We start from the raw sequence: 24,343 nt of genomic DNA, 5'->3' as shown, positions 1-24,343 counted from the left end.
GTGACAGCAGAACCATTTGTGCGCGGAGTTAGGTAGGCATGTAAGTTAAGTAGGCATGGGATGGTGCATGGGAGCGTAGCTACAGCATATACCGGTTTGACGGAGACTTTCTACATACATATGTGCATGTTCTGCAGATACAAGGAGCTTCAAAAAGGTGTGGAAAAATGAAATGAAAAGACCATGGAATTTTTACACGACCTTTTTGAAGTCCCCTTGAACATCCAGGTGTCTAGGTATGTAGTAGAGCAGTGGTTCTCAATCTTCCTAATGTCGTGATCCTTTAATATAGTTCTTCATGTTGTGGTGACCCCCAACCATAAAATGATTTTTGTTGCTAGTTCATAACTCTAATTTTGCTACTGTTATGAATCATAATGTAAATATCTGATATGCAGGATGCATTTTCATTGTTACAAATTGAACATATTAAACCGTAGTGATTAATCACAAAAACACTATGTAATTATAATTCATAAGATTCATTTTACCTCCAACACTGCTGCTTTCAACACAGTAGCTGCTTTCTACACAGCACCTGTTCTCTACACAGAAGCTGCGCTCCACACATGTGTGACTGGTCCACATAAGTACATTATGGCACCAACCCTGTCACATACACCTGTATTTGTATGCAGTGTATGTGATGGGATTGGCATGATGATGTCATCACGCCAGGTACTCATATGTGGGTGGAAATATGTGTTTTCCACTGGTCTTAGGTGACCCCTGTGAAAGGGTCGTTAGACCCCCAAAGGGATCGCAACCTACCAGTTAAGAACTGCTGTAGTAGAGCGCACAGGGGCGCATTTATGAGCACATTAGCAAAAACCCAACGGCAGAGGGCCGAGTCACTGGACTCTAGAGGTTCATAGCGGAGTCTTGGCGTACGTCTAGGTCAATTGGCATCACGTTGTCCTTTAAGACAATGTTTCGCACCCTGTTTTGGCGAGTGGAGTCTGTGGTCTGGAAAGCTTGCAATTAGCCATCTAAGATACACCCATCCTCTTCCTTGCTGGAAAAAAAGAAGAGCGAAGAAAATCAAAGATTAAAGCGAACGGTTCAAAGGACTGATGAACCACGGCATCCACTAGCCAGAGACCAGAAACGAGACGGTACCTGGCTAATGCTGCCAACTGTTCTGATTGAATCCCCTCACAAAAGCCTGGACAGAGTGGGAGAATAGTGTCAAACACAATTCAAAATCATAAGAAAGACGAGGCTTACTGGTCTGAGAGAGACTGGTGGAACGCCCAAGACTGTGGCCCTGCCACACCTTTCACTCTGGGGCTGACCCTACTCCTAGAGTTGTCCTTTCAGCCAAATAATAAAAACGAGACCAAACTCACTGCCCCCTTGAGTTGATAATGATTGACAGTGAGCCTGTAGGAGGACCAGGTGGGCCTGCGCCTGTGGGTTTCTCTTTACAGGAGTAGAACAAGCTCTTCTTTTTCTTGTGGTGTGGCTGGTGGTTTCAAACTGCTGTCCATGAGGTTAGCAGCCTAATGTGTAACCACTACGCCACCCAGGACTCCCAGCCAAACCATCAAAAAAAGATGTACAAAGTGGATAAGAATACTCATGAGGCTCACACTCAGATCAATCAGTCATTTGAGACCAACTGTGCAATATTTGCCCCCAAACAAAATCCTGAAGGCAGGAAAGAGGGACAAATGGAAACAGGAAGTCAAGGAGGAAGTGGGAAATTGGAACTAATGTCAAGAGACCTAATGAGCGGGAATTGCTGAGTGGGAAACAGACTTGCTCTGTACACTTTCACTCAAGCCACAATATAATGCTTAACAAACAAACAAGCAAACATTAAAAACACACAAATGTTTGGGGCAGAGATGCAAGCCATAGGCAGTTGGGAATGTAGGCTCGCAGGTCGGGCCGGTTATGTGGACTTGAGAGTCATCACCCCAGACAATGACGGGGACCACGGGAACGTGAGCTGTCCAGGGAAGTGCTGCAAGGCACTGTTTATCCTGCGCATCACTCCTGCGTTGGTGCCAACACAACACTGAGGAGTGAAAATTCCCGTCAGCTGCCTGCCCACCCCGCTGCTCAGTGCCAGCCAAACATTTTGACAAATTTTTCCACTGTTGGCAATATGGAGCTGACTGCTTTGGCATCTTTACCTCTGAGTGAGTGAGTGAGTGAGAGAGACAGACAGACAGAGAGAATGTGTGTGTGTGTGTGGTGTGTGTGTCTGAGAGAGGAGAGAGAGAGAAGAAAGAGACAGACAGAGAGAGAGAGAGAGAGAGAGAGAGAGAAAGAAATATTCCAGTTGGCCTTTGGGAGCCAAGTGGCCCTCTGGATTATCATCTCCAGAGACACGACTGAATGACTTCACCTGCTACCTCGTCTCTCTTCTACTTCTCTTTCCACACTCAGTTCCAGGCAACTTTCCTCCCCCCAAGGGGACAGCCCCCCTACCCGCCCTACTATGTGCAGTTTTCTTCTCACTGTGACGTGGGTGGAAAGTAGCCAAATTTTAAAAATCTGAGTTCCTAATGTTAGCTTTGTCGTGTCTGTTGGCCTCCTGTGTACATCTGTGTGACCTGGGGTCTGTGTGGATTGTTTCACAGTTAAATATTTCTTTAAAAGATGGCTTCATGTCCCAGGAAGGGTTGCTGAACTAGAGAAAACCTGTTCATTTTTGGTTCACTCCTCTTGCTGAGAAGTTGCATTCTCCCCTAAGAGATAAGTCAGAATGGACATTTTTGCCAGATCCCCAGTTGATGCTTCTAGCTCTCAGGTGACTCGAATGCTGAGTCTGAGTATGTGGGGTGGAAGTGCACATTCTAAGTACGGGGGTGGGGTGGGTGTGGGTGGGTGACTGGGAATGAGCCAGGTGGATGTCCTACTGAATCTAATCTGGATATAGAAAGCTAAAATTAACCCAGGGAGAAGAGAGGCGCTTTGACAGGCAGCCCCCTAATCATCTGTCATCCTGCAGGAGGGTTTGCAGCTCAGAGTGATTGCTACAACCTGCCTGCAGGTCACTGTCACCTGAAGGCTTGAGACATGCCATATGGCAGGTCCCTCTCCAGGGGGCACTAGACTCGCCATACCTGAATTCTCTTTTGAGTTTAATTTTGCTCAGAAGTATTTGTGAAGTGCTATGAAGAGGGGATGTCAGCAAGCCAAAGACGTTTAGTGACGGGGAGACCGAGACGAGACGGACACCAGGAACGTCAGTTTTTATTATTAGCAAGTATAATTGTTTCAAACACTAATTTCCAAACAGGGCAACGTGCTTAATAACTCATGTATTTCCGTCCTTTGCTCTTTTGCTGAAACCAATTCCAACACTGGAGGTGTGGCCAGCTGGAGGTGAACTTCTTTGCCTTGAGTTCAGAAAAGGACCGGGTTTGGGGCAAAGATGGAGGTGGAAGAGGCTTATAGGATGATCTTTTTTGTTGTTATTGCTCATGTAATTTATTATGTTTTTTTTAATAAATGAGGAAAAAATAGGTCTCGATTTGAGGATGTACTTTTAAAGGAAACGTTGCCGGAAACACATCTTTGAAGTGGTAATCAGTTACCAGTGGTTCTTGCCATCCGTGTTAGTAGGGATTGACTAGGGAAAGAAATGCAGAGCACACATATGTGTTTGAGAGAATTTGATATCAAAGACTAATTGTATAATGAGAGAACAGCCCAGCCCAGCCCAGATCAAGTCCATAATCCCGATATTAGCTCATATGTCAGATACCAGTTTATAAATTGCTCTTCAGACTCACGTAGCACATGCAATGATACCCAATGCAGAAAGATCTATCTGTGGATAGAAAGTCTTGTGGATCCAGTGGTGGTGGAAGCTCTGGTTGGCATCGGTGAGGCTCCCTGTAGCTTGTCAATGGGAAGGTAAAGCAGAGAGAGTATGTGTGTCCCACCTCCAGGGAGGAGGATCGGAGGTCCCAGAATCCTCAGGAGAAGGCCATGCCTACAGAGAGGCACCATTAGCTATGACCTGATTGACAGGTTAGACACCACCCCTTTGCTCAAGTTGACAAATTATGTAACTGCCACACTATCTTAACAACAACAACAGCAAAACCATACCCATTTTATTGAAGTTTACTTTCTCACTGCCAGGGAGTTGATACCGACTCATAGCAACCCTATAGGACTGGGTAGAAAGCCCTGTCTTTCTCCCTCAGAACAGCTGGTGGTTTTGAATGCTGACATTGCGGATTGTAGCCCAGGTCACAATCATTACACCACCAGGGCTCTGCGCTGTCAAATGGGTGTAATCGAAAGAGTCGACAATCACAAATGTTGACAAGGATGTGGAGAAATGGGGATCCCACCAAACATTGCTGGTGGGAAGGTAAGAGGGTTGGCCACTCCAAAAATCACTTTGGAAATTTCTTAAAAGTTGCACATGAATTTACTATATGTTCCAGAAAATTCATTTCTGGGAATCTAATCAAGGTAAATGAAAACACGTCCACCCAAACACTTGCACACAGCTGTCCACAGCAGACATTTATAATAGCCAATGAATAGGGAAAAATCCAAGTGTCCTCAACTGCTATATACATTCATACAGGAACAAGTAGTGGTATAGCCAAGTGTCCTCAACTGCTATATACATTCATACAGGAACAAGTAGTGGTATAGCCATCAAATAACCACCACTGTAGACGATAACGAAATTCTGACATAGGCTACACAATGTGGATAAACCTCAACATCATTACGATAAGAAGTAGGAAAGACTGCATATTGCATGATGCCATTGGTAAGGGTGACCAGGAAAAGGAATTTATTGATGCAGAAAGCAAGGTTGCCCACCACTGGGGATGGGAATGAAGCCTGAGTGGGCAGAGATCTCTCTGGGAGGTGATGACAATGTGGATTGTGATGGTAACTGTACCACTTAGTCCATTTCCTCAAAATAATAGAATTGTCCTCAAACCAACACCAAGCATCCTTGTCAACAGTTGTGGTCGTCTACATTTCAGTTATAGCCAGTCGACAGTATCTCCAGGTGGTTATGGTCCTTGACTATTAAGCATTTCTGCTTTTGTCCAGGAGTCCCTGGGTGGGACAGATGGTTACTTGCTAACACGGGTGGTGGTTCAGATCTACCCACAGGCCTTTCAGATGACAGACCTCTCTCTACACCTGGAAGATCACAGCTGTGAAAGCCCATGGCAACAGTTCTCCCGACACTCACGGTCTCGCCATGAGTCCGACTCAACCAGATGGTCTCTGGTCTAATGGCCAGTTCAACCTGGAGCAGGAAGTCATTCCCTGCCATCGAGTCGATGCCGGCTCACAGCAGTTCTACAAGAGAGGGCAGAACTGCCCCTGTGCGTTTCCGAGACTGTAACCCAAGTAGAAAACTTCCGATTTCCCCTGTGGGATCGTTGGTGGTTTTGAACTGCTGACTTTGCAATGAGCAGGCCTAATGGCTAACCTCTGTGCCACCAGGCAGTACATACTTAGTGAGGAGGTCCCCAGTCCCAACTACAGGACCAAGTGTCTGCCAAAACCAAACTATGTGGTTCTTATTGGTAGCTCTGAACACCCTCAGGCAAATCTCGTACCCTCGCATAACCTTAGGTTTCTCTTAAGTACCCTCTTCACGCAAAGTGAGACAGGAGCAACTTTGAAAGTTCCCTTGGGCAGTGCATTTATTTAGGACACGTAGGTTTCGTAGTTTTACTCCATAAATTTCGTTCAGTATGTTCCTGTTGTGGGCTCATCCCTGTCACCCAGTTAGGATTCCTAGCAAATATTGACTTCTTGATATTTTCGGCATGCCAGAATCCTGCCGGACCGCACACCTGTCTTTCTCCTGCCCTTCTGGATGGTCCGCCATGTGGTTTTACACCCACTGGGCATAACATGAACGGAAAGCCCTCTGCTCTCTCAGCAGGCCGTGACCGCTTGTTTATCCAGTTTAGCTTCTTTCTCCTCACCCACCTTGACTTGTGCCCATTCTGACAAAAGGCCCGACCTCTAACCCTGGTTGCTCTTGGGGCAAACTCCTGCTCTCCTAGGCCTGTCAAAAGCAGCGCAGCGGCCTTGGCTTCCTTTTTGGCTCTGCCACGTCTGCAGAGACTTGCTCTTCGGGGAGATGAAGCAATCTGGGCAGCCTTCCCCTCCTCCTGCCCGGCTTGCTAGGTGCTGCAGTCATTAGCTTGGCAGCTCAGTTCCCTAAAATGTTGCCCTTCAGCTGGTACTTTGTCAAAGCTGCAAGGCCAACCCCCCTGGGAGTTGCCTGAGCTAGCAGCTGTCTCGCCTAATTACAGAGACTTTGGAAAGGTATGGTGAAGGGAGACCTTTTATCTCAAAGAGCACTGGCCAAGCCTGAGCATCTGGAGTGGGCGATGAGGGTCAGAGAGGAGGGCAGGGGAGTAGCAGCCTGAGGGACTTGGTAGAAAATGTTTTGTTGCTCGTAGCAGTGAAGGACAGTGACACGCAGTGTGTGTGTTTTTGTTTTATGCAAAGCATTGAGTATGCATGCTCTCTTTAGGGCCCTTGGTGGTCTAGGGGGGCAACACATTGAGCTGCTAACCACCTCATCAACAGTTCAAAACCACTGGCCGCTCCTCAGGGAAAGAGGTGAGGCTTTCTACTCCTGTAAGCAATTACCAGTTTCAGAAACCCACAGGGGCCGTTTTCCCCTGTTCTATCCAGTTGCTCTAAGTTGGGTGTGCCGCGTGGCAGTGAGTTGGTTTTTTGGAGTATGTGCTCTCCAGCAAATAGGACTGTGAGTTCCACACCTGCTCACATTTGATGTGCCCTTGAGTCTGCGGATGCCCCATGGGGTAAATCCATCTGCAGGAAGTACTTTTGTATGTCCCACCTTCCAAAATAAACAAGCCAAATTTAGGAGAATCCCACAGATCTCGATGGCTTATATACCTTTCACCACGTAGAATCCCTTGGAGAATCCTGAGAGTGTTCTGTGCATAGTGAAGGTTTAGATTTTGTGGGTGGACTCCATTTCAACTTTAGACTAGCAAAAATATAACATGAGCCACATGCGTAATTTAAAATCTTGTAGTAGCTACATTTAAAGGGCGGGCGGGTTTCGCCCTTTAAATGTGAAATTGATAGTCATGTTTTGCTTATACCATACATCCAAAATATTTTCATTACAACACGCAACTGACATAATAAAATTACTCATGAGATATTTTACCTTTTTTGCCCCCTTCTCTCCCTGGACCACGTCGGTCGCAATGTGGCCTTGCCTCATTCCCCAGGCTCAGCCTATTGCACGGCAGAGTCAAGTGTTAAAGTGGCTGGAAGAAATGTCCACCACCCTTGGTGATTTGCATCCCACACTGTCTTCCTCTTGCCTCTCTGTTCTCACCCTCCTTTACTCTAATTAGTGTCCAGAGAACTTTCTATTGATTAGGGCAATGTCTCTGTTCTTCTGAATGAAGGAAGGAAAAATCCACTGTAGAAAAGCGCCCAGACTCTCAGAAGGCCATGGAAGAATGCAACAATCGTCCATTTTAAAAGTGCAGCCCTTTATTCAGTTCCACTTCCAAGGAGCGGTGTTTATTGCTGGTGGAATTCACCACACGCTTCTATCACGCGTCACCTAACGTGCTTAGTATTTGGGATGTAACATTTTTTATGGAGTGGTGGGAAGGTAAGACTTCAGTATTCCACATCTCCCCGCTATAAGATGTGTAACCCATTTATCAACCCAGTGGGCACGGCCATTATTATTTTTCTGTTCAGACAAGAAGGGCACACATTTTTCTTTCTTGGCTGATGGCATGCAGTCTGTTGCCAGCATGGTCTGTCGCTCTGAAAATCCTCCTTATCTTCTCCTCAAGTGCAAGCTTGTCACTGGCTGGCTGGAGCCTTGGCGAGAGCAGTGAGGGTGGCCTAGTGGTGTTACCTAAGCAGGCCCCCAGGGAGCCATGCTGGCTCCGAGTCCCTGAATATGGTGTGTGATAAGGATGTGGCTTTGCTCCTCTTTCTATCTGATTTATTTGGAATATCTGTTGCTTTTCTTAGAATATTCCTGGAATTACTTTCTCCCCACAGATGAGTTCTTTTTTTTTTTTTCCTTTTGAGTTCATTTTTTTTAAAGGCAAAAAATTCTTGAATACGAGCTACAGATACAGTGGAGAAGAATTTAGTTTGCATATACTGTGAGTATCATCTCCCCTCCTTTGCTACCAGCCTCTCTCATCATCTACCTAGTTCTTCAGTGTCTCCACAGAATAAAAAGACCGACTCCACGGCCCCTTGATTCTAGCTCCTAGTACAGCACTGAAGGGCTTCAGGGTTACCGAGCCTGTGCATGCGTATAGAAGCAGACTGCCTCATCTTGAACCTTGGTGCAATTGAAGGGTTTGTACCGTCGATCTTGTGCTTGGTAGATAAGCTCTCTTCTCCTTGCTCCATTAGGACTCCCTTGACTCCCATAGTTTGCCAGGATTTACAAAGCTGTCTGTAGGTGTATGTTTGTTGCTGTGACAACGCTCAGTGGGGTTGTTCCGAGATGGCCTCCAACATTCCAAAGGCAAGCATGGCGTCAACTTCCCAGGCAAAGAGCATGACTTCTAATCAGCCGGACCAGAAGCAGGAGCTCCGTGAAGCTCTTGATCTCTTTGATGTAGCTGGAAGGGAGCCATGGGGCCCCGGGCTTTGAGCCCAAGAAGAAGGAGATCAAGAACGTGATCTATGAAGTTGACAAACAAGGAAGGCACAGGGAACATGAACTTCGGTGACTTTGGCTGTGACGACTCAGACAGTCTGAAAAAGATACCAAAGTGGAAATCTTGAAGGCCTTCAAGCTCTTCGACGATAGTGGAACTGGCAAGATCCCTTTCAGAGATCTGAAATGCGTGGCCAAGGAGTTGGGCGAGAATCGTACCGAGGAAGAGCTGCAGGCAATGGTCGGTGAGGCGGATCGGGATGGCACCGGGGAGGTCAGCGAGGAGGAGCTTGTGCGCAGCATGAAGGAGACAGCTTTTCCTAACGCAGCGTCCATCTCTCCAGGTGCCAGCCAGGCTGAGAAAGCTCTTTGAAGACTCCAACCCTTTCCACCACCTCTCCCCAACCTCCTGTATCGCTTTAACACCAGCCCTGAATCCCCTCGTCCTCTCTTGCCATCGATCTTTGACAGTTCATCTTTGTAAAATGCTGGGCTGATGGTTTGCATCTCCCGAAACCGAACTAGAGCACGCTTGCTAACGTGGAGAAAGCCACGGAGAGGCCCGGACGGCTGACGCCCACCTCCCCTCTTGGCCTTGCATGGCCCTCCAAACCCATGCCCCCCTTTTCTCCAAGCAGCAGAACCCCCTGTGGTGGCTCTGGCTTTTAGTTGACAACCCGCTTGGCATTTTCTTTTTTTTCAAATCTGCCTCCCTCTCTCCCCAGTGCTCTGGGGTGTTCAATGCTCTTGGGTTTGTCTTTGAAAATAAGAACAAAAAAAAAAAATCACACATACACGCACGCACAAAACGAAGCTGTCTGTAATGAGCTCAGCCTTCACCTGAGAAGATAATCTGGCGTGTTTTCATCCTCAGAGCCAACATCATCCTTATTATGATGTCCATGTAGTCAACGCCTGCCCACATTCATTATCAAGGACCCAAGCAACCTGGTGGCAGAGTTATCTTTATACCTGTTTTATAGATTGGGAAACTGAAACTTAGCTAAGGGACCTGCCCAGGGTTCACACAGCTAGTCAATGTTGAGTTGAGCTGAAGTCACAGTTCTCTAACTTACAAAGCCACAAGCACTAATACTGCCACTGAGGCCTGTCTACCAACCCAACTCTGACCTACAACCCTGCAAGTTGAAACACCTTGCTGCCCTTGACTTCATTCCTGGGTGGCTGGCGTGGGTTAGTGAGGGCAGGGCATTGGTGGACAACCGAGGAAGGGATAGGGGCCTCAGAAATGCCTCTACTTTAGGAGAGTCTTGGCAGTCTCCTTCGGCGACAGATAATGTTCAGTCTCCCTTATCTTCTGGCCCCCTTTCTCTATCTCTGGCCTCTGTGCTCCGCCAGAGTCTGAGGAAGGTAATAGAGCTGCAAAGACCAGAGCAGTTCTTAGGAAGACCCAGCCTCTTTCTAGAAGGCTGTCTGGGAACATTGCCAGGAAGCTGTTTGCTAGGTAGTTTCAGGAAGAACAGGTCTGCACCATCTATTTGGCTCCATTCTAAAGTACTACCTATTGTAAGCTGGTGGTTTTTAATTTTCTGCTTTCAATCTAGCTTATAATCTTAAGCTATGTATCATGACTTCAAAAAGACCAAAGGTGATTTTATTCATAATGCATTTGTTTATAGTGATAACTTTACAATTTTAAATCATGCATGCTCTTTGATCTCCCTTAAAAAATTGTAGAGGATTCAGGACGCTGAGGGGGTCATCGCCCTCTCTTTCCTCCTGCTCTGATCCTTCGCTTTAGGTCCCCGGGCGGCACAGATGTTTTGTGCCAGTTGAAAAGTGGTTGATTCCGATCCATTCAGTGGTGCTGTGGAAGAAAGGCCTGCTGATCTACTTTGATAAGAGTGTTATCTCATCCCCTCGCAGAGGGGTCTAGTGAAGGAGATGACTCAGTCAGGGTGAGATGTAGCACCGATGAAGAATACAGCTTTCCTCCAGTTCTTAAATGCTTCCTCCCCCAACCCCCCACTGTCATGATCAGAATTCTACCTTGCAAGTCTGGGTAGAGCAGAGGATGTCCACTGGTGCAGATTGTAGCTGGAGGCACAGGGAATCCAGGGCGGATGATACCTTCAGGACCAGGGGTGTTAGTGGTGATACTGGGAGGGTAGAGGGAGAGTGGGTTGGAAAGAGGGAACAGATTACAAGGATCTACATGTGACCTCCTCCCTGGGGGATGGACAACAGAAAAGGGGGTGAAGGGAGATGTCTTACAGGGCATAATAATAATTTCTAAATTATCAAGGGTTCATGAGGGAGGGGGGAAAAAAGAGGACCTGATGCAAAGGGCTTAAGTGGAGAGCAAATGTTTTGAGAATGATGAGGGCAGTGAATATACAGATGTGCTTTACACAATTGATGTATGTATGGATTGTGATAAGAGTTGTATGAGCCCTTAATAAAACGTTTAACCCCCCCCCCCAAAAAAAGAAGATTGTTATCTCGGTCTAGCTGATTCTACTCTTGGTGACCCCTGTGTGCAGAGAATCACTGTGCTCCTAAGGGTGTTCACAGCAGTGACCCTTTGGGGGCAGATTTCAGACAGCTATGGGTGAGTTCAGACCTACAGCCTTTTGTTTTGCAGTCTAGCACTTATCTCTCTCTCTCACCAATTTTATTGACACTCGCCCACATATCTTATAATTCGATAGTTCAGTCCTATCAAGAACAGGTGTACAATCATCACCACAATCAAATTTAGAACATTTCTTTCTTCCTTGTACTCACCATTATTAATGCAATTTTTCCAATTGTGGCAAAAAGATGCACAACAAAACATCCTCAAATTCAACAACTTCTACTTGTATAATTCAGTACCACTTAACTCTTTGTGCCACCTAAGGGCAGATTTGAACCCATGGCTCTTGAGTTGATTTTTGACTCAAAACATCCTTGTGGGACAGGGTAGACCCTGCTCCATGGGGTTTTCCAGACTGTCATCTTTAGGGAAGCTAACTGCTACAACTTTCTCCCTGGAGCAGTTGGTGGCGTTGAACCATCAACCTTTTGGTTAGTAGTTGAGTGGTTTAGCCACCTGGGCTCCTTACAGGCAGATTGTAGCCACGGAGTGTGCAGGCTTGTATGGGAAAAAGGAAGAGGACATACATGACCCCGAGGATTCAGGGAAAAAGACCAAAGCAAGAAAGGATTGTCTCATGTCATCTGCTCTCTTCTCACCCCCATTTTCAGCCTTGGGGGGTCCTGCTTGAGAGGAGAGAATAGATCAAATAGTGAGGCTAAAATCCTGATTAAGACCCCTCCTGTCCTCAGTTTACCTAGGTTACAACCCCTTAGGCATGCTGCTCTAGCCATTCTGGCCTTGGCTATTTGTTGAATAAGCCAAACACTGGCTGTTCCCTCTGCCTGGAACACTCTTCCACCAGCTATCTGTGTAGCCAGCTGCCCCTCTCCTTCAAGTCTATGCTGTAATGTACCCCTCTCACAACACCCCAGCCCACATTGAACTCCAGGAAGACAGAGATGTGTGTTCACAGTATACCTCTCTCTGGTGGTGGAGCTGTCAGGTGGAGCTGGACTGCTAACCACAAGGTCGATGGTTCAAACCCACCAGCTGCTCTAAGGGAGAAAGATGAGGTTTTTGGAACCTCTGAAGATTTGTAGCCTCGGAAACTACCCTACATGGGATCCCTATCAGTGGGAATCCACTTGATGGCAGTTGGGGGGTTGCTTTTATTCCATTTTATTTTCTGGTTTTTACACCTAACAAATATATGGCATGCAGTAGGCCTTCAATAAATACATTTATAATATCTATTATATAATCTATATTTGGTGAATGAAAGAATTCATATGCACAGTAGTTCTTTGACTAGAAATACGGTTTTCCAAACCCAAATTTTGGTTATGTCTGTCCCCCGCCCCAGTCCCCACCCTCCTCTCGGGTAGGCCGGCTCTGTTTCATTAGCTTTTTGGGACTTGAAATGCCATCATTTTTCTTTCTCTAAACAAAGACCCTTCAGGATAGGGCAGCTGGAAATGACTAATGACCCGGAAAAGCCAAGAGTCCCTGAAAGTGGCTTTTCTCCTACTAGGTGAGATGTGGTCCCCCATCAGGACAGTTTCCTCTCTTCCTAAGAAGATTACTGGTTATGTGTTGGACTGCTAACCACAAGGTCAGCTGTTCTAGACCACCAGCCACACTGAGGGAGAAAGATAAATGAGGTGTCATTACTTCCCTAGAGAGTTACCTTCTGGCAACTCGCCAGGGGCAGTACTGCTCTGTTCTGTACGGTCGCTGTGAGTCAGAATCGACTAGAAGGCCGTGAGTTTGGCTTTTTGAGTTTTTACAGTTTGCCAATATGCTTTGTTGGGATTGAGTCCTTCTGAGAGTCTGTCTCAAGCATGTGGCCTCTGAGACCTTTCCATTCTCTGAAGAGGCCTTATTGCAGACAATCTCAAACCCGTGTGCAGTTGTGTGGCCCAGTGAGGGGGACTTGAGCTGCGAGTCGGGGGTTTCAGGCATCGGAGTTGCTGGGTAGCAGGCTCCCTTCTCTGTCCCTACATTCCCCATCCATAGAAACTGGGAGAATGTGAGAAATGGTCCAATGTGGGGAGGGGTGTTGCTTGATTCAAGGAATCTTCATAAGCAGGCTTCGACTGACCTAAACCAATGGCTTATTCTATTTTTTTTCCTTTCAAAACTCTCCTATACAGTGAGTTTGGCTTTGATTTTTCTATACATACACATCTCAGAAAGGCCTCTCTCTTACCGTGACTACTCATTGCATGGAGTCCATGCTGACTCAGAGTTCCCCCCCACCCCCCCGTGGGTTTCTGAGACTCTACCTGCTTATGAGAAGCCCAGTCTTTCTCCCTCACAGGTGCTAGTGGTTTTGAACTGGCGACCATGAGGATCACAGCCCAACACTTAACCACCACACCACCAGGGTTCCATGGTCTTAGACAAGCTTTAGATGGGAAAGCAGCAGCCGCTCTTAATTTTTCTGCAAGTCAGATTCTCCTAGCTTCAGCCAGCTGCCACAGGGAGGGGAAAAGCAGGAAGGAACAACAAGTGCCACCTCTGAGGGACAAAGGATCTCACACAACCCAGGCAGCACGTCCTTCACTTGGCTTTATTGAACCTTGCTTTGTTGGTTTCTTTGGGAGCCACCTGGGTCATTCTAAAGATTCTGGTAGTTACATTAAAGTCATAAAAATAAGTGTGAAAAAAATCAGGGACTAACTTTAGTATCTTTTATTTAGTCAGCTTCATGTGGCTAAAATATTAGTGTGATAACATGTGAATCCATCTCAAAATGTTGAATGGGCTATTTTACTTTATTGTTTGGGGGCGGCGGTGGGTTGTTCGCACTAATTAAGCTTGGTGCTGGTGTTGGCACCGCAGTACACTTCAAGTTAAATTAGTTCACCTTTCAAATGTCAGCAGCCATGAGTCGCTGCTGGCGATCTTTGTGGGGCTGTGTCAATAGAAGAATCTGCCCTGAGAGGCTCCCCGAGAAGGAATCAGCTTATAGTTTCGTCACTCTATTTCATCTGGGGGTTTGCTCATCACAGCAGATTTTTCTAAATATATATAAATGGGGAGTGACAGAGGGGTGAAGGGATAGCAAAGAAGCAGCAGAAGCATTTTCACAGTCCGGGCCATTCTGAATAAGGGAGCCCTGGTGGTGTCCTGCTTGTACATTGAGCTGTGACCTACAAGGTCAGCAGTTCAAAACCAGGGGGAAAACATGGGGCTTGCTACCCTCGTATGGAATTGCAGTCTTGGAAACCATCAGGCAGTGCTAACCAGACCTTATAGGGCCGCTCTGGTTGGAATTGACTTAATGGCGGGGAGTTTGCTTTTTGTTGTTTTCGAGTGTGTATGGGGGGGGGGTGGTCATTCTGTGTGAGCACACTAGCCTTCCTCACCTTACCACCTCCTGGGACAGTACCTGACTGGGTCTGGCTTGGTTTTCTTGTTCTTAGTTGCTCGCAAATGGACCAGTAGGTAACGTCCTGATAAACAAAGATTGAAGTTGTCACTGATTCAGTCTGGATCTGCAATCTGTGCTCATGGAAGCAGCAGGCAAAAGATCAGCAATAACACATTGCCTTGGGTAAATCTGCTGTGCACCACCCCAAAGCTGGAAGGCTACTAAGTGCGCCTGACCCAAGCTGTGGCAGTTACATAACCTGGTGCCAATTTGGGACTATTAAGAGCGAAGGGGTGGAGTTTAGCCTGTCAATTAGGTCGCTGCTAAGCAGATAAGTAGCTCACTAGCGGTGGGACACAGGCTCTCTCTGCTTCATCTCCCTGCGAGACATTCTGTTGACAAGCCACATGGAACTATGCTAGAGCCCTGGAGCTGGAGGAGCCACGTGGAGACCCCTGCCAGCACTGAGATACTTCCACCACCACTGGATCCTCAAGACTTTCCACCCACTGGCCTGTGATCTTCCTGCACTCGGCGTCATTGCATGTGTTCCATGAGTCCGAAGAGGACTTCATAGAATGGTATTAGGCATATGGGCTAATATCAGACTTATGGACTTGATCTGGACCAGGCTGGAATGTTTTCTTAATGTACAATTGCTCTTTCTTATACACATATGCGTGTCTGTGAATGTGTTTCTCTAGTCAACCCAGACTAACTCACAAGCCGTGGTATTTTCAATCATCTCATGCATGTGAAAGTTGGACATTGATTAAGGAAGACTAAAGAAGAAGCGATGCATTTGAATCAGGGTGCTGGCGAAGAATGTTGAACGTGCCATGGACTTCAAATCTGTCTTTGAAGAAGTTCAATTAGACTGCTCTTTTGAAGCGCTTCAAACTCTGTACATTGTATATGTTAATTCAACAGTCCAGTTCCTAGAGACATCATACTTGGTCAAATGCAGGTGCAGCGAAAAAGTGGAAGACCCAGTACAATTCAGTGATCCAGACTGAATCACTGACAAGGTCAATCTTTGTTTATCATGATGCTACCAACTGGTCCATTTCACCGTGGCTGCCACCTTGGGATCAAACACAGCAGCAGATGTGAGGATGGTGCAGGCGGGGCAGGCTGGGTTTCCTTCTGTTGTACAGAGGGTGGTTTGAGCGGAACTGCTTTGATAGTGCTGCCGCCAACAACAACAACAAAAAGTTGCTATTGATCTGCTCCCCAACTCATAGCAATGCCCCCTCACACACTAAAACAGCATGCTGTCTGTGCCATACCACCTGCATGGTGAGTTGCGGGTCAGACCATGAAGATGCCTGGAATTTTCGCTGATTTTTGGAAGTTGATCGCCAGTCCTTTCTTCCTAGTCCCCCTTCGTCTGGAAAGAAGCCTTATGTAATTCTTGCTGTCTGTGCTTCTCCTCCCCTTCATAACCTAAGACAAACAGCCGTTTGGCTTGTAAGTAGGCAGGGCCGTCTGATGAATTTGTGGGAAATGTTCAGGAATATTTACAGTATGTGAAAGTGGAGAGTTCAGCTTAGGTGGAAATTCCAGATTTATGTGAAGAGGATTTCCTTGTTTTTAAAGCTGGGAACCCACAAAGGATTTGGAGGAGTCTCCAAATGTGCCTTCAGCTGCCCAAGCCCCCTGTCCTGTCCTTGAAATGGTTAATTCTTTGAGTTTGGATGATTTCCCTTCTTGTCCACTGGCCGACCTTGCAGGGGGAGCCCTGGGTTTGCAAGTGTTAGTCTTGGTGTGGGCCCAGGCTGTGTTTGTGGGACCTCAGGCACTTGGCTTATCACTTTGGGAAGCTTTTCTGGTGGTCCCCCGGAGCTGGCCACTGTATATTCCCTGGTTTTGGGGTACCAGTTTTCTGAGCTGCTGCGTGTCTATTCAGCCTGCAGAAAACAAAAGACAAAAAGCCGAAGCCACCCAAATCAAACACCCACCCCCCTTCCTCTGTTCTTGTTTCTTGTACATTTGTACAAAACTACAGTGAGGGGGGTGGCGAGTGGGGGGGGCTATCTTAGAACGAGTGTGTATTGCTGTCATGCAAAACAGTCGGTCTGAGGCTGCCGGTTACATAATGTTGTCTCTCTCTCTCTATTCCCTTTTCAGGCTGAGGAGTCTTGCAAATGTAATGGCTGGAAAAACCCCAATCCCTCTCCTACTCCCCCCAGGGCTGACCTGCAGCAAATAATTGTCAGCCTTACCGAATCCTGTCGAAGTTGCAGCCATGCCCTAGGTAAGTTTCTCCATCCAGGGAATTCTGACAACTGCTTTGTGGCCCGAGAGCCCACATAAATTCCGTGGGTTAACCCCACTTGAATACTTTTTACTTCTACGTGAAGCAGAAGACAAGTGGGCCTAGAGAGGCTCGTTGGAATCGACTGGGCTGGGCTTCATGTAAGAGTCAAAACTGGCCCGTCTGCATCCTCTCTGTTCACCTCGTTCCCCTTTCCTCAAGAACTCGTTGAACTTCAAATGTGCCAGATTGCCCAGAACGGGACACGAGCCAGTTAGAGTACTGAGTGCACGTGCTGGTTTATCTTGGTGCAGGAGGGGCTGAGGTTGTTGACCCCACGGTGGAAACCACGGCCAACTAGTTAATTTCTTCTATTGTTATGGTCATTTTTCCATCCCCTGAACCTTCTGGCTTGTTTTATCTTCATATTCCTTATTTTCCTGTGTGGAATAGCCATTTCTTGATCAGTGTTGTTTCTCATTGTGTTCGGTGCATGCTTGCTTGCTTGCCACTTTTCCTTTTAGCTTGCTTATCTGCCCCTGCAAGATGAGCTTGGTCAACACGGCAGCCCGGGGCCCTGCAGCAGTTATTTAAGAGAACTGCGTGGCGGTGCTGTTCTGTGTGCCAAAAGTTTGAACATGTGAAAAAGAGGAAGAGACCTTCTATTTCAGTTCCTTGAAATTCACGGGGAAGCAGTTGCTCCTAGATATGAAAATTTCAGCCACAAAGGGTCTTGGTATAGTATTCTTACTTTCCTGCCTGCTGACAGACAGTCTCCCAAAGAATGTTCACAAGTCCAGTTTACTGCCCAGCGTAGCAAACGAAGCGCGGAAGCATAAGATTCTCCCTAAGTTGAGATAGTTGGACTATTTCCAGCCCTCATTTGTATGCGGGTGATTTCTTGTTGTCATCCTCTTTTCTCTTGAGCTACTTGTTGTTAGCTACTTGTTGTTAGTTCTCTTGAGCTACTTGTTGGCAGCGGCCTCTAAGGTCCAGCATGGTGCTAGGTCCAGTTTTTATTTTGTATTCTAATATTGAAGATTGAGAATGTAGATTGTGGGATCTTTGAAGCAAATTACTGCAACGGAGTAACCTGAAAAAAGAAATGCTGAAAAACAGTGCAGGAGAGGTCTCACGATGGCAACACACACCAAATCCATCACTGTGTTGACTGAACACGGCTCTAAATAAGGCAAACTCCGATTTTAAAAGAAACCAGAGTCCATCAATTAGAGGACCAGCTTGGCCGATGACCTACCTTTTCCACAACTGATGGGGCCTGATTGCGCTTTAGAGTTGCCTCAGCAATATGATGCAATCAGAGCTCAGGCACTCTGTAAGCGCTGGTTTGGAACTGTAGTTCCAGATTGATTGGGAAATCCCACAATTCTACATCAACCAGCATTTGAAAGCGGGGTCTTCTTTCGTAGCTGAGCAGATTGTCTCCAGTCTGGGCATGTAAGCACTCATGAACACCCGCAGGCAGAAAGCGTTTCACAAAGGACAGCCAACTTTGTTCCCTTTGTCTTTCTTAACAAGCTTTGAAAACAATTGTCCTTACTTGGAAATACATAATTAAGAAGGAAAACAAACCAAAAAAAGTGCATGTATCCTTTGCCACAGTTTTTCCCTACTCAAACAACATAATGTATTTTAATTTAATCAGATTAAACAAATAAGATAATTATTATAACTTTGCATCAATCTAAACATCCCCAAATAGTAGAGAATTGATTGAATTATGAAAATCTATGTTCTAAGGCTTGACGTACATCGGAAAAGAAATAATGTATTTGTAAGGAACATGGAAAGACTTTTTAAAAATTCTTAACCAAAATAAGCAATTCACAGAGTAAGATGAGGGGCTGTAGGATGTAGCTAGTAGCTGTGAATTGGGATCTTTTAATCTGTCTGCCCTTCATTTTTTAGCCCTTAAGTATTGTTACTAATAGTATCTACCCCATGGGTGGTTGTGAGAATTACATGAGATAATGCATATTAAAATGTTAGACTCATACTTCCTACATAAATGCCTAACACATTGTTTTTAATAGCAGTTGCTCTTAGTATCACTATAATGTCAAGTTTCTTTTACTTCACACAACAGATAAAAGTTCTGTGGAATTTAGATAAGGAAACAATGTAACAAGAGTGTGTATGTAACAAGGGCACTAGCTGGCAACAGTGAAAATGGGTTTGGACTAGATGCAGCCCGTTCACAGCTCTTCTTTCTGTGCAGGTCTCTATCCCTGCATGCTTCAGTTGGAGCGGGTTCTGCCCTTCCCAACCAGGAAGGGATCTGATTGGCGGACTGTGCTTGTCATGCCCTTGACCTGGAGTTTGTTCGCATTACGCAGAAGAGGTTCTTCTCCAAATGTCGACTGGTGACTTGAGAACACGAGTCCATTCTGAGCATGATCCATTTTGTTAGTTTGGATTATATGACATTTATATTAATATATATGGACAAGAAAAGAGAGGATATAGATTGAGTTTTCACAGGATCATGGGGTGATAGAGGTTTTAAAACACTATTTCCCCACCTCTTTCCTTTCTTCCTCTCTACCCCACCCCACTTCCGGATGTACTCTAAATGGAAAGGCCTGCACATTTTCAACTGCTCAAATGCCGTGGTTTATTTATTGGACTTGGGATCAAGGGCTCTAGAAAACATTTTGTCTGTTGATTCCTCCTCCTTCCTCTCCCCTTCCTCCCTTAAAAACAACCACAACCAAAAAAACAGCAAACCCTTTTTATTACAGCAAGTCCTGAGCATTTGTAAGGGTAGGAAGAATAGTTTAATAAACCACCTTTCGACAACTACTAACAATGACCAATTTGGGTTTATTTTTCTTCTCCCTGGCCAGGGTATTTTAAACACATTCCAGACATCGTATCATGGAAATGCATTCTCAATTGTTATTGACAAAGTAGAGATTGGGGTCTAGGGAATTCTGGGATTGGTATCACTGCAAACTCAAGTTCTCAAACACATTTTAATCTGTATGCACTCTTGTTCTATGTACACAGAGGGGCTATCAATTTGTCACCAGTAACGGTGCACATGTGTCAATACCTAATGCTTCTGGAATGACAAAAGGCAACGTTCTCCGAGGCTCAAGGGCTGAGCTAGAATCTGCCCTATTGATTAGCTGCGGGCTTCCTTTTGGCCCCAGCCATATGTGTCCTTTGGGCAGTGATCTCTGGTTTCATGTGCTCTGTTGAGGTTTCTTTTATCCCTGGCAGCCATGATTGATACTCTTCTGTGTGCTGTGGAAAAACAGAGGAATGTGGCAGCCTGGTCAAGACAGAAGAGCATTCGTTGGGGGTTAGGAAATAAGAATTCTAGGCTCAATTTAACAATACACCAAGCCTCGTATATAACTGTTTGCAGCTCAGTGTCTTCACAGAATGAAATGGTAGAGACCTGTGCTGTCCAACATTGTAGCCGCTAGCCACACGCAGCTAATGAGCACGTACCCCTTGGCTACTCTGCATTGAGATGTGAGATGTGTTGTGTAGCACACAAGAATTTGAAGACTTAGTATATAAACAGACAAAAAAAGAAAAGACCAAATGGTGAAGTATCTCAATATATTATCTCAGTGATGATACGTTGAAACAAAGGAGCCCAGGTGGCATAGTAATGAAGAGGTTGGTGGCTAACTGGAACGTCAGTGGCTTGAACCTACCAGCTGCTCCTTGGATAAAAGGTGTGGCAGTTAGCTTCCATAATGGATTAAATCTTGGAAACCTACGGGGCTGTTTTATTCCTTCTTTGGGTCACCAGGAGTTGGAATGGACTCACTGTCAATGTGCTTGGTGTACTATGCAAAACAGCCAGTCTGGGCCCCAGCTAGCACGCAGGCTCAGCCACCTGAATCAAGTCCCCATATTCTTCTTGGCTGGGTGCCCACTGTTGGACAGTGTAGACTTTCAGAGAGAGGTTTCAGAGTTGTGAGAGCTATGTCTCTGGTACAGCTGGCATGAAGGGGATAAGATGGCTCATTTTATAGAAGCTACTTAACCCTCCCTCTGACCATGAAGTCCTGCTGAGCCCCTCTCTCTGTGCTTCCCCGTTGACCTTGAAGTCAGGTTCTCCCTCTATTTCTTGGTGTTGGTCTATGTGGCTGGCGGCCCCTGGAGTTTCTGTCTCTATTCTTGCACATCTGGCTGCCCAGGAGAGTATGATTAAATTTGATATCACCCTCCTGCTGAGGCTGCTGTGAGCTTCAGGACATCCCCAGAATGCAGTTTGGTCTTTAGCTGAGCATACAGCTTCGTTTAGGCCCCTGCTATCTAGCCTTCCCTCACTGCCAATTGCAGTCCACAGTGGTTTGATATTGCGGTAGACATTTGCTAAGAGAATAAGGGCCTTCTTCTCGGTACTCTATTGGAAAGTTCCTCCTTGTATTACTGTAATTATTTACACCGTTTCTGCTTTCCCACACTGCAGTGGGATTGACTGCCTTGTTCTCTGCTGTTAGCTGTCACCGGTTGTTTCCAGCTTACGCTGATCCCAGTGTACAGTCTGATTGCCCCATAGGACTTTCAACGCGCTGATCTTTCAGAAGCAAATTGCCAGACCTGGTGGGTTTGAACTGCTAACTTTTCAGTTAGTAACTGAATGTTTAATCATTTGTGTCATTCAAGGTCTTAAACTTTTCACTATGTTCTAATATATTTCCTCTCCTGGGCATGATTGGGCTCATTCCTTCATTGTAGATATTCATGCATTCACTAATACTAAACGGATGATGACTAGGCACACAAAAGATGGGTAGTTTGATTTGGAATGTGCTTGAAGTGTAAAGTGCCACACTAGTTTTGAAGATATTAAGCTAAAAGAATGTAGAGTATTAATAATTCTCATACTGATTATTTGTTAAAATGATAATGCTGGGTATAAGTTAACCCCCCCCCCCTTACTGCCGTCCAGTTGATTCTGAATCACAGGGACACCATATAGGATTTCTGAGAGGGTAAATCTTTACAGGAGCAAACAGCCTCTATGTTGTCCCTTGTGGCAGCTGGTGGGTTTGAACTGTCACCTCGGTGGTTAGCAGTCCATCGCCTAACCCACAGCATCACCAGGGATAACACGTATTACAATGAAGTTCACTCATTTTCTTTTTCCTTTTTTTTCCTTGTTTGACTACCAGAATTTTCAAAATATACACTGGTGGTTTGCTTTATATTTCTCTTCGGATTGCACTCAGCGGAAGGGCTCTTAATCCGCTCTCTCCCCAGACCCGAGACAGAGGAGGAAACCACTTGACAATAAGGCTTTCTCACATTAGCTAATTCAACAGGCTCCACTGAGGTCACTCATTTTCCTCTTTTAATCTGTGTTTGTTTTTTTTTGGAAACATCAACTGCCTTTGCTGGCTGAAACTTTTTATCAACTCAGTAAGGTCACTTTAGCGCTGGCTGGTCAGAAGTTCTGATGGCCGTTGATGACGTCATAGGAATCGTTGGGACAGTGACTTTATTTTACACTCAGAAACCGACGTGAGTTGTTAATGGGCTACTTGGTCCGTACAGCCTGGCAGATCGGAACGACGGTGGCCACGGGACGTGTCTGCAGCTCTGGAATCGCCAATGTGCAGAGGCCGGGGTCCCTCCGTCTCTGGGGAGGAAACCCCGGGGCCTTGGGGGCTGAGCCCATGGGTTTCATGGCGGAACGAGCCCCCCCACACTCTCTCACCCTCTGGGGTCTGCAACGCTCACAGAGAGGGCTTCGCGGGGTCCCAGAGGCAGAAGGCAGGCCTGCAGGAAGGCTCAACCCAGGTGACCGCGCTGGCCCGCTGGGGGCTGGGCCTGGGGTCCCCGTGGGCTCCTGGTGGCAGCAGCTGCCCAGGCGGACTCGGGTGGGGGGAACGCGACCGCACGTTCTGCGCCACCGCCCGTTTTGCCGCCTCTGCCTCGCCCCTCCTCCCCCATCAGTGCCACTGTCGCCATTTTGTGCCGCCTCTTTCATCTTGACCTCCCATGTGCAGTGCAAGGTGTTGGGGCAGCGCACACGCACATGACCCCGTGGACCCCGGGCTGTCTGGCTGCCAGTCCGGGGAGCCGTGCTAGCGGCCTGCCCACCAGGCGCCCGTCTCGGTGGCAGGGCCGCTAAGGACGGGCTGGAAACGCCGGAGAAGTGACCCGCGGAGCCCGAGCTCCGGGAGGCTCAGCGCACACGGCCACAGGGCACTTCCGGTTCCCACGAAGGCCACAGCTGCACCCTGATTCTTGGCGAGCGGCTCTGGCACCCTGGCCACTTGCAGGTCGGACACAGCCCTGAGAGGTGCCAAGGTGCACCCTCCTGGAGGGATAGAAAGGAAACAGCTTCCCTCTGCTTCCTCCTACCCTGATTGGGGGTGGGGTGGGGGGGCGCTCATGCTGAGGCCCGAGCTTTTCTGGGAGGGACCATTTGAAATATGAGCAGGTAGGGTCTTTTACATTGGATTACTGAAATCTTTTATTTGGAAATTCAGACTTACAGAAAAGTCACCAGTATATATCAAAGGCTATCCCGTATATCCTTTATTCCGATTTATCTCTTAGTAACATTTTGCTTCATTTGTTTGTTTTCATTTGTGTATATTATATACCACCATGCATAAATATATATAATGCAAATGAGTAACCATCTATTACTTTTAGACCCATTTGAGGGTATAAGCTATGTCAATCAAGGCACTTTACCCTAATTATTTCATTCTACAATGCCTACATTAAGGGTAGTCTTAACGTTACCGTAGTTTAGTTATCAACTTGAGTTAATTTAATACCAATTCAATACTTTTATCTAATCCATCATTTATAATACAATTAATAAGTTGACCCCAAAGGTATTCTTTATTGTATATTTTCCTTTCCAGTAGAAATCCAGTCTAGAATCATAGTCATTTAATTTTCACATGTTTTTAGTTTCCTCTTTTATTCTGAAACGATTCTTCACTTTGTTTTCATCTTCTATGCCCTTGATATTTTTGTGGAGAAATGTTTTAAAATTAAAATTAAAGAGCTAGGGGAAAAATACATTTTTGTCACCTTTGGGTTTTAGGAAAGTCTTTTGCAAGAATGACCTTACAGAAATGCCAAATGTAGATTTGACTGGATAGAAAATTTAGAATTTCTGTACAATCAAATCAAACCAACAAAACAAAGGTACCAAAAAAAATCCACGAGTGTTTGCAGGGAATGTGACAGATTAAAGGTAATACATAAAGCTCTTTTCAGGCAGTAAAAAAAAAAAAAAAAGACCAATGCCCTAAAAAGGAAGGCAAAGCACACATGTAGGCAGTACACAAAAGAACGAATCCAGCTGGCCGGTCGCATGGACACAAATGACTTCCAGGGTATTTCATTGGATGCAAATCCAAATGGCAGGGAACCCCCATTAATTTTCAAAAGTTTGATGAAATTGCTAAGAATGATTCTATTCTCTACAGAAGAGTAAGGCTAGGGGTATTCCCCCCCACCCCCACATTGTTGATATAGTGTGGAGTGTTGATACAGTGTTGATAT

The 24,343-nt window shown here is 46.1% G+C and overlaps 1 protein-coding gene and 1 pseudogene across 1 annotated transcript in view; both read left to right on the top strand.

The window, feature by feature from the left end:
- The window catches only part of KAT2B (lysine acetyltransferase 2B), a 102,059-nt gene that overhangs the window by 18,404 nt on the left and 59,312 nt on the right, over positions 1-24,343 (top strand). The window contains exon 2 of the mRNA XM_075547170.1: positions 16,696-16,822. Coding sequence (XP_075403285.1) covers positions 16,696-16,822 — 127 coding nt within the window. The remainder of the gene's footprint in view (positions 1-16,695; positions 16,823-24,343) is intronic.
- Positions 8,492-9,020, top strand: LOC142444642 (centrin-2 pseudogene; annotated as a pseudogene).

Source organism: Tenrec ecaudatus, chromosome 4, assembly GCF_050624435.1.
Source record: "Tenrec ecaudatus isolate mTenEca1 chromosome 4, mTenEca1.hap1, whole genome shotgun sequence".
In the NCBI taxonomy this organism is placed as follows: domain Eukaryota; kingdom Metazoa; phylum Chordata; class Mammalia; order Afrosoricida; family Tenrecidae; genus Tenrec; species Tenrec ecaudatus.
The sequence above is the reverse complement of the archived record's forward strand: the minus strand, read 5'-3'. Positions and strand labels throughout refer to the sequence as shown.